Below are 10,493 nucleotides of genomic sequence, written 5' to 3' on the forward strand. Positions count from 1 at the left end.
ATGATAGATGTGCTAATGGGTGTGAGGTGATATTTTGTGGTTTTGATTTGCATTTCCCTAATGATTAGTGATGTTGAGCATCTTTTCATGTACTTATTGGCCATTTGTGTATCTTTGGACAAATGTCTATCAAGTCCTTGCTCATTTTTTTTAAGTTTTTTATATCTTTGTAGTAAAACATACATAACAAAATTGATCATCTTAACCATTTTTAAGTGTATGGTTCAGTGGCATTAAGTGCATTCACATTGTTTATGCAACCAATCTCTACAACTTTTTCATATTGCAAAACTAAAACTGTGTACCCATTAAACAATTTCCCATTCTCCCTTCTTCCCATCCCCTGGCAGCCACTATTTTACTTTGTTTCTGTGAGTTTGACTATTCTAGATACCTCATGTAAGCGAAATCATACATTATTTATCTTTTCATGACTTGATGATGAATGGATTTTTAAAGAAAATAGGAAATTCAGCTGGGGAAAGTAATCATAGTCTAGACACAGTAAATAATCACTCAGTCATTTGCTCCTTCAGCATGTCAGCAAAAGGGATAGGTTAGTTGGTCACCTGTAGCAAATGCCAACTATCAGTTTTTTTCTGTGTATGGTGCTAATTTGATTTTTAAAAATTTTCAGCTGTTTTCTCCAAAATAAAATAATATGTTTTGAATTAGTCTTTTTTAGCTGTGTTTTCAAGAATTTGTTTTAGGGAAGATTTGAGGTTTATGGCTGTGTATACTTCGCCTAACATAGAACTGGGTTTTCACTGAGTTCATTAATGAAGTATTAAATATTCATCAGTTATATTTAGAGATACGTGGGATTAAGAAGTACCAATCTGGGGGCGCCTGGGTGGCTCAGTTGGTTGAGTGTCTGACTTGGTTTTGGCTCAGGTCATGACCTCAGAGTTGTGGGATCGAGCCCCGGGTTGGGCTCCCTGCTCAGCGGGGAGTCTGCTTCTCTCCCTCTGCCCCCTCCTCCGGACCATGCACTCTCTCTCTCTCTCTCTCTCTCTCTCTTCAAAATAAATAAATCTTTTTTTAAAGGGGGGAATACCAATTTGATAACAACTGTAGAAAAAGCATTGTAAGAGACAGTGTAGGCTTTAAGTCTGATGAATTGGGTTGGGTTAGCTCTCACTTTGCAGCTCTCTGGTCTGGGGCAGCTGAGCCATCTGTGCTTATGTAAAATGAACAAGAATAGTAAGGACCCTGAGAAATCTTGTAAACATAAGCTCTTAGAGAAATCTAAGAAATGTATATGTAAATTCTTCGATCCCTACGAAACTAATACTATTTTGATTAAAAACAGTTGGATTTATAATATGTTCTTTAAAGAATTGTTTCTGTGAATAACTGTTCTGCATTTTATCAAAAGGCTTGGCTTTGGGAAGAAGACAAGAATCTGAGATCCGGTGTGAGGAAATACGGAGAGGGAAACTGGTCTAAAATACTGTTACATTATAAATTCAACAACCGAACAGGTGTCATGTTGAAAGACAGATGGAGGACTATGAAGAAGCTAAAACTGATTTGCTCAGACAGTGAAGACTGAATGTGTTTGTAAAAGCTTGACAGAAGGACAGTTAAATACTTTGATCACTGCATTTTGTTTGAAACTTGGTGGTCATTGATGTATCTTAAAATTTTTGTCTAAAGCATTACAGTGTCATTATAGTATCACTTTAATTAATATGAAGATTTATGCTATAAGAGTAAGATTATATGCCATCATTGCATTCTTTAAGAATCTTTTTCCTCTGATAAATGTAAACTTGTTGAACCCTGGTGCTTTCAATAACCCTATCCCCAAATCCTATTCCAATTAAAAAAAAAAATTGAAAACCTGGTAAGAGAAAAAATATTCCTATTAACCTATTCTGTGTCTGTAAGCTCACTTGACCTTTGTAACACACATAAAAATGAAGTTTTTTTAAGACTTGATTTATGGCCTTAATATATTAGTTACTAATACATTTGTATATAGAATGATACATGTATAAAGTAATCCATGAGTTGTAACATTCTTAAATTTTCCTTTCAGTTGTTTTATATAGAGGAGAAAACTTAAAAATAGTAATACCCATAGGAGGACAAAGTTTGTACTATTACCAAGAATAGCTTCATGTCTCATTTAGGTACATTTAACTTTGTTCCAGTGTTAAAACTTTGACAAAGATGGTTTTAAATCTGCCTTTAACCTGGTGCCAGAAATACCAGTTTCTTTGATTTTTTTTCTCTATATTTTCATTTAATACATCGATATTGGGCCTAAGTGGTATTCTGTAAATGCTTAAATTAGTGTTACCCATGGTAATTTTGATGTCTATGATAATTGCTAAATAAATAAGGTCATCCATATCTTACTGAACAATTTTGAGTTTTCACCAGCATTTTATTCTTTAGAGAATTTAGTCATAAACTAAGAATTACTTAGCATTTTGAGTTACGTGTGCTTTATGCAATGAGTGGAAATACTGAAGTATTGGTGTACAGAGTTAAATGGTAGTATTTTAATAATTTATATTTCATTTTGTATTAAAGTCGCATACATTACTTTCCCATTGTTCCTGAAGTTATGTCTTTATACATATAGTAAACAGAAATGTGGATAATTACTGTATGCTTCCTGACTCCATCTATCCTATTACACCACTAGTCACTGTCACTGTTTATTACAGACATGTTGATGGTTAGTGCCAAAGCTAGTGACATGAACCAAAATGGACCTGTAAGTAAACCTCATTCCAAACATACCATAAATCATCAAATCCTGAGTTTCCGCTAACTGGGAGATGCCCCATTATTTTATGTGCCACTAAAAAAGATCAGTGTAATTATACTATAGTATGGTGCTTTCTTGAGAATTTTATTTTACTTCTTAAAAGAGCCATTTTAGATTTATTTAAAGATAAATTTCTGTCATATAACATGGATGCATATAGAAAGGGAAGCAAAATAAGTTGGATAATGTGTTTCTAAAACTTCCTCATCTTAAATCTGAAATCTGAATTTTTTTAATTAAAATTTTTGAGGTAATTGTAGATTCATATGCATTTGCTAAGAAATGATACAGAGAGATTCCTTGTACTTTTGTTCCTCCGATTTTTCTTCCCTTCAATATTCATAAAACTACAGCATATCGCCATCAGGATATTGATACAATTCATCAATGTTATGCACATTTCCCCAGTTTTACTTGTATGGTATGTGTGTATTTAGTTCTAAATAATTTATCACTTGAGTAGGTTCATGTATTCACCACCATAGGCAAGATCCTGAGCAGCTCCAACACACAAGGATCCCTCCTGTTGCTGCTCCTCTCCCACCTGCATCATTCCTCCAACCCCTGGCAGCCACTCATCTGTCCTCCATTTCTAAAATGTCATCTTTTTATTTTTATTTATTTTTTTAAAGATTTTATTTATTTGAGAGGGAGAGTAAGCATAAGCAGGGGGAGTGGCAGGCAGAGGGAGAGAGAGAGAGAAGCAGGCTCCCCGCTGAACGGGGAGCCCGATGGGGGGACTTGATCCCAGGACCCTGGGATCATGACCTGAGCCAAAGGCAGTCGCTTAACCAACTGAGCCACCCAGGCGCCCTAAAATGTCATCTTTCTAAAATGTGACATAGTGACATCACCAAAGATGGTAGAGTAGGGAGCTCCAAAGACTTCTCCCTTTACTGAGACAGCTATTAAGCTGACAAAAACTTAAAATCTAATTTTTGAAACTCTGGGATACAATCAAAACCTAAAACAACTGGAACATTGCTTAATAAAGAGGCACTAAGTTTTGTGAGGGATTCTTGGTGTGGCTTGATGGTGCCAAAGGGGACGCTTTGTTCTCACATTGTTGTGTCTTGACCTGTCTGGCATTTCCCCGAGGGTTTAATTCAGAAATTTGCCTTTGTTCCCCTCTGAGCTCTCTAGGCTTTAAAAACCTATTACCTACAGCTGTCTAGTGTCAGAGAGATGCCACACAAACCAGAAGTCTGGGGAGGAAGATACAAGGGGGTGGGGGGTGGTGGTGTGGGGTTAAGAAAGGCTTTGAAGGACTCGAGTAAATTAGGGAATCCGGAAGGCCACCCGCATGCCCAGTACTGCACAGTCTCAGAAAAGACTTGGGAGGATGCTAGGCCTCCACCTCTGATCTTTGAGCTTCACAAGTACAGGAGGTGAAGGATAAAGCAGAGTTGTAAGTGATCCGGCTACCCGTTGAATGAGTCTGAACTCAGCCAATCTGTTAAGGCCAGGAAAATAATCTTGTTTTTCTTTTTGACTTGAGACATCTAAGGAAATTAAATGAAATAACTCTAATTTTTTGGCCTTTTTTCTTTCAATTTGTGGATGTAGCTGTAGTTTGTTCATGTATACAGTAATATATGATTGTATCACATTTATGTTGTTAAACATTTGAGTTATGGAAATAAAGACCACTCAGAAATTTAACCATTCAGGCTGTTTATTCAGAGCTTGCTGTAGCAAGGGAGGCAGCCACGGACTACTTGACGCAGGCTGAAGTTTGTAATGGGAAAGCTTTCTAGTGAGAAACAAAGCTGCAGGCATGCTCTGACTGGAGGTCATTGGCATGAGGAAGCTGGAGCAGCACGCATCTTATGTGATTGTTTGGGGGAACATACCTGCCTTTCTCTGCTCGGTCCTGAGTTTGGACAAAAAAACTGCCAACTGATGTTGGCAGTCATCAACTGAGTCTCTACCATTCTGAGTGGGTGGCTGCAGGGGTTTCATTCAATGCCCTAACCTGGTTGCCACAGAGGTCATGGGTCAGTTTGTTGTCATATAAGGTCTACCCATTGTCCATTTTTATATTCCGGCTCAGAGTTATTTCAGTTTATTGCTGCAAGGCTTTTCCAATTTACATGAAGTCTAATATTAGGAATAATATTAACTCCTAAATAAATGGAAAAGCTGGGTATGATACTGTAATCCCTAGAGCAACCATTTTAAAGAAAACATAGCCAACAGATAAATTAAAAATGGAATATTAAAAATTATTCAAATAATTCAAAAGAAAGTGAAAGGTAGGGGAAACAGGAAGCAAAAAGAAACCACAGGTACAAACAAGAATTGGCACACTGGAATCCAAACACATCAATAATTATATTAAATGTCAGTGGTCTGAGCCAGGGGTTGGCAAGATTTCTCTATAAAGGGCCAGATAAAATATTTTAGGCTTTTTAGGCAGAACGGCCTGTCAAGTCTGCTTGGAATTAGTCATACACATGAATACTAAATGAGTGGGTGTGGCTGTATTCCGGTAGAACTATATTTACAAAAACAGCCTGCAGCAAGATTTAGCTTGCAGGCAGGCTGTAGTTTGCTGGCCCTGGCCTTTGAGTTCTAGATTTTGTTTTCTTTAAAATATACAGGACTTTGTTCCAGGAAGTAGTTACTTCTGAAACTGGGAATGTCTTTTAATTCTCATTTTCTTCCTTCCAGGTTTGGAAATTTCCAAGTTGGGAACCACTTTTAAAGTAAATTAACAGCGTGGGGTTTCTAAAGACCAGCCTGGTGATGAGAATCTTGGGTTCAGATTCACAAGACAGCAGACTGTGGTGACAGCCTTCATTAGGCCAAGGTAATGCTCCCACAATTCCTTAGGGAGAAGGGGGCCGTTTTGGATTTACTTCCAGCTCAGTCTTCCTCTAACAATACAGTCTTTTGGCATCTTTGTTTAATTATACCCCACCTCGGTCTGGCCTTGGGCTTTGCTTTCTGCCCCCATTTCGGAGCAAGAGAAGACGGTAACTACTGGCTCTATGTGGGCCCCCCCAACCTCTGCCGAGTGGTGGTGCACAGCTACTGCAGGTGAAGAGGCTGGCAGAGGGTACAGGTGGTGCTGGTCTGGAAAAGCAGCCCGCCATTACCGGGCAGTGTGGGGACGACCGAGCTCATCCACAGGGCTCCCACACTACGTAACAGGACCGGAACTGGAAGGGAGTGGTCTTGCTGTCCCCAACACTTGGAGTCATTCCAATGCCCTCTGTTGATAAAGCTTAACCGTTAATGTCAAGAGTTGTGTGCAGGAGTTCTAGCTCTAGGATCACAAAGCAGGGCAGAGAAAGGGATTTGCAGGTGAGAGCCAAAAACTTGTTTTTGTTGTTTGTTTTTTTTTTATTCACCCCTCCCCACCACATAACACCTTCATATGTCAAAATACTTTAAAGCAAGCCTTCACTTAAACCTATCCTGTTGAGAGAGCAAAAATAAAAAGATATTGTGACACAAGAAATGTGATGGTTTATATAATCTACACCTCTCAAAGGAAAAGAATACTTTTTCAGTGTCTTTGTTTTTTACAAGAAAATTATTTAAAGAACGTTTTCCCTTCCACTTGAGTCCTTGAAGAGCTCACATCTGTCTTTGTCTTTATAAATTTGTGAGAGCTTTACTTTGCATGGATTATAACTCTTGCAAAACCCTGATGAGGCAGAACAGTATTAATAATTCCATGGCACAGATGAGGAATCAAGCTTCATTTATTCTGACTTGCATTGGCAGAATCGCATTGGTGACAGAACTTTTTTTATACTGCTGATGTCCCGCAATTAAAAGTTTTATCAGAAAAAAGGGCAGAATTCTCTTCCCTCTTTAGTCCAGGAATGTTGATGTCCCTCATAAAAAAGCCCAGCTCAGTGTTCTCAATACCAGTGGAACTTGGCAGCTGCAGCAGCAAGTAAAATGTACAAGAATTCCTCAAAATACACCTGTAATTGAAGTGTATTTTTCACTGTCAAGAATTTTTTCATTATTTCAGAGATGCTATTTTAAGTCTAAGGCTTTCTACCACTACCAAGTGGATAAAAACAACAGTTAATAACTTTGATGAGTTGTTATCCAAATGAATCCTGTAATGAGTCCTTTTGCTTATGCTTCCATATCTTGATTACTTATGCTTGGCTGTTGCTATTGCCGTAACTCCCCAATAGGACACAGGAGACATTTAACTCGCCTCACACCTCCACCTTCCTTCCCTCCCATGCTCCTCTTGAGCTTCTTCCAGTGTATTTCTTCTTTGAGTTACTAAAGCTTCTCTTATGCCATCAGCTGTAGACAGGATTCCTTGACTCCGATGTAGGATGAGGAAATCAGGACCCCTAAACTCAGCACTTCCGCTCTCCCCAGCTTCCCATGCCCATCCCTATTACATTGCCAAGGATTCTGTTTGTTTGGATTGGTTTGATTGATTTTTAGCATTCAGTCTAACAATTATAGTGAAATATTTCGTGCTTTAGATATGGAGTAACTCTAAAAAAATCAGAAAGCAATAAGTCTGTATTATGACTATACCATGTATTCTTCACATGAGATCCTAGAAGTGTGACTAACTCAAAAAATGTAATCTTGTAATCATGAATTCTTGCAACTCAAAGAAATGTCAAGGTAAACTATTCTCTCTCTCTCTCTCTCTCTCTCTCTCTCTCTCTCTCTCTCTCTCTCGTTGTGTCTTTCTATCCATCCCTCCTACCCTAGTAGCTCAAAACCATGTCACATTTTAGTTTGCTTCACATTTTGACCGTACTTATATTTTCAGTTTTTTCTTGGAATTTTTACTTCCATTTTTACTAAAGTAATCCATGTTCATAGTTTTAAAAATAAAATTGTTCTACATGGCTTAAAGCGGAAAACATTTCTTCCCTTCCACTGCCTTTCAGTTCTCCCTAAAGGTGACCATTCTCAACTTTTTCAACTCTTGATTCTCAAGTGAGCATATTTTTTAATAAAAATATGCTCACACTGCTGTATATTTTCCAGTTTGAGATATTAGATTATTGACCTCCCCCACTATATAGGGTGAGGTTTTAGGTCTCTTGCATGCTCTCCCCCCAGCCCCTGCAAACACACACATTGCACCATACATATGCTTCCCCTCCCCAGTTCTTCCAGAGTATTTGTATCCATTTTTGGTTAAGTCAGTAATCAGTGTTTGTATTATTATAGTTGTATTATTAGAGTTTTCTGTTATGTACACCTGAGCTGTGTGTACCCATCATTTATGATCTCCAAATTCTCTGACCCAGCTGAAAAATCTCTGAATACACTGTGAAATATATCAGATATTCTGTTGGTTTCCTTGTTTTCTGGGTGACCTCCTTCCTCCTGCTCTCATGCGTCCGGCTGCCCTCCAGGCCTGCTGCACAGCTGTCAAGCTCACATGTCCCTTTATCTCTGTCTGGGGGATCCCAACCATCTCTCCTGCATGGGATTTCCTACCTCCTGGACCCTCTCTTATGGTTTATACCCTCATTTACGTAGAGCTCCTCCTCCTGTACCTTCTCAAGAAAAGATGCATAGAATGGAAAACTATTATCTTACATGTTTGACAATATTCTTATTCTATCCTTGTATTTGACTAACAATTTTACTGGATATAGAATTTTAATTTGGAAAATATTTTCTCTCAGAATTTCAAAGGCATTGCTTTCTTGTCTTTAGGGTCAAATATTGCTTCAAGTGGTCTGCTAACCATTATGGTTACTGATCCTTTGCATGTGACCTACATTTTTCTCTCTGGAAGCTATTAGAGTCTTCTATGTGTCCAATGATCTAGAATTTCATGGTAATGTGCTTTAATGGGAATCCTTTTTTTTTTTTTTTAACTAATGAGACAGACACTCAGTGGCTTTGGCAATGTATATGCTAAGTTCTGAAAAATACTGTATTATTCTTGAGTAATCTCCCTCCTAGTTTCTTTGTACTCTCTTTCTAGAACTCCCATTATCCAGATGTTGGATCTCTTTGATCTTCTAATTTTTTATCTTTTGTCTCCTTATTTCTGTGTTTAATTTTTTTGTCTGCTTTCTGGGGAAAATGTTGCTTAACTTCCAAATGTTACATTTATCTATTATCAATCTTTCTAATATCCAAGAGGTTTTAATTGTCCTTTTTAAAGAAGTTTTAATGTTTCCTTCTCTGAGCATCCTGTTCTTATTTCATGTTGATATTATTTCATCTCTTTTGATCCTGGCATTGTTTATTGCCTCTGAGTTTTGTTATATTGCTTTTTTATTTAATTTTGGTTTCTCTGTTTGTTAGTGGTTTTCCTCAAATATCTGCTTGTCCTGGGCTGTTCATTTATATTTATGAGAGAGAATGAAAAAGCTGACAGAAGGGATGCCTGGTCAGCTCAGTCATTAAGCATCTGCCTTCGGCTCAGGTCATGATCCCAGGGTCCGGGGATCGAGTCCCGCATCGGGCTCCTTGCTTAGCGGGAAGGCTGCTTCTCCCTCTCCCACTCCCCCTGCTTGTGTTCCTTCTCTCGCTGTCTCTCTCTCTGTCAAATAAATAAATAAAATCTTAAAAAAAAAAAAAAGCTAACAGGAGGCTCTGTGAGCACTGATGGGTGCTCCCATGTCAAGATCAATGTATCCCTGTGTAGTGATGGGACAGGAACTTGGCTATTTTAGCTGTCAGTACCTGCAGTCGTTTCTCTTGGATGATCGATTTCCTCAGAGAGGAATCTAACAAACTGCTGTGAGCAGATGAGAGTGGGAGTGTGGGAGGGGAGTATACACCCCTGGTTGCTGTATTCTCAGAGCATGTGGAGGAGAGACCTGGGGGTCACCAGTCAGAATGGAGACTCACTCAGTTTCCGTTCTCAGTTGCTGTCTCTGGTGTTTCCAATCTGGAGTCCCTCCCAAGAGTAGACCTGTCAGGCTATTGCCTGGCTGTAGAGAATTTAAGGCTCTGTTTCTTATACCAACTGTCAACCATTCCATTAAAGGAAGTATCTGGAACCTTTCCAAGGTGCTGTAAATTACCTTGCTCATCCAGATTCACTCCAGTAGGCATTTGGCTTTCCCCTCTCTTCTTAGACAGCCATCTGCTTTTCTGGTCCAAAATCTGGTGGCCATCCCTTTCCTGCTATCTTTGTCTCTCTTGATCCTCTTATCGTTGTATTTTTTATCTTTTTTAAAAAAATCCTTCAACTGTAAGTTTATTGGGAATTGGGAGGCAAATATATGTTCAACCTGCCATGTTTAAATGAAAAAAAAAAACAAAACAAAACCCTATTTAGGACTCTCATAAAGCTTCTGTGTCCTTGTACTTCTGAAAATCTGTATCTTGCCTTCACACTTTATTAGTAGTTTGGCTGACAGAGAATGCTAATTTCAAAATTATTTTCCCCTTGGTGCTTGGAGGCTTTATTCCATTAGACCTCAAGCATCCAAGGATACTGATGAGAACACCGTGGTCTTCCCATGGAAATTCTTGTTCCTTTGTAGATAATCTGGGTTTTCTTTCTCTTTCTTCTTTATCCTCGATTTTAAATTTCACAAATTTGTCTCTAGTGGTAGGATGTTTAAAATCCATCTTGTCTGCTGTTCAGTGGGACCTCTCCACCCCAGGAAGAACGGCTCTCACCTCTGATTCCACCTTCTTTTCTACATGTTTTAAAGGGTACACTCTTTCTGTTTTGGTTTAGCCATCAGGAGAAGCCAATTTTCTTGCAGTCTTCAAAAAAATTCTTCAA

General features: G+C 38.5%; 1 protein-coding gene across 3 annotated transcripts in view; it reads left to right on the forward strand.

The window, feature by feature from the left end:
* Positions 1–2,559, forward strand: part of TERF1 (telomeric repeat binding factor 1) — a 34,413-nt gene extending 31,854 nt beyond the window's left edge. For all 3 annotated transcript variants that reach the window (XM_027617312.2, XM_027617322.2, XM_027617331.2), the window contains one exon: positions 1,379–2,559. In XM_027617312.2, the coding sequence (XP_027473113.1) occupies positions 1,379–1,555 (177 nt within the window). In that variant the 3' untranslated portion in view covers positions 1,556–2,559. The remainder of the gene's footprint in view (positions 1–1,378) is intronic.
* The last annotated feature ends 7,934 nt before the right edge of the window (positions 2,560–10,493 follow it).

The sequence above is a fragment of the Zalophus californianus genome, chromosome 4 (assembly GCF_009762305.2).
Source record: "Zalophus californianus isolate mZalCal1 chromosome 4, mZalCal1.pri.v2, whole genome shotgun sequence".
Taxonomy (NCBI): Eukaryota; Metazoa; Chordata; class Mammalia; order Carnivora; family Otariidae; genus Zalophus; species Zalophus californianus.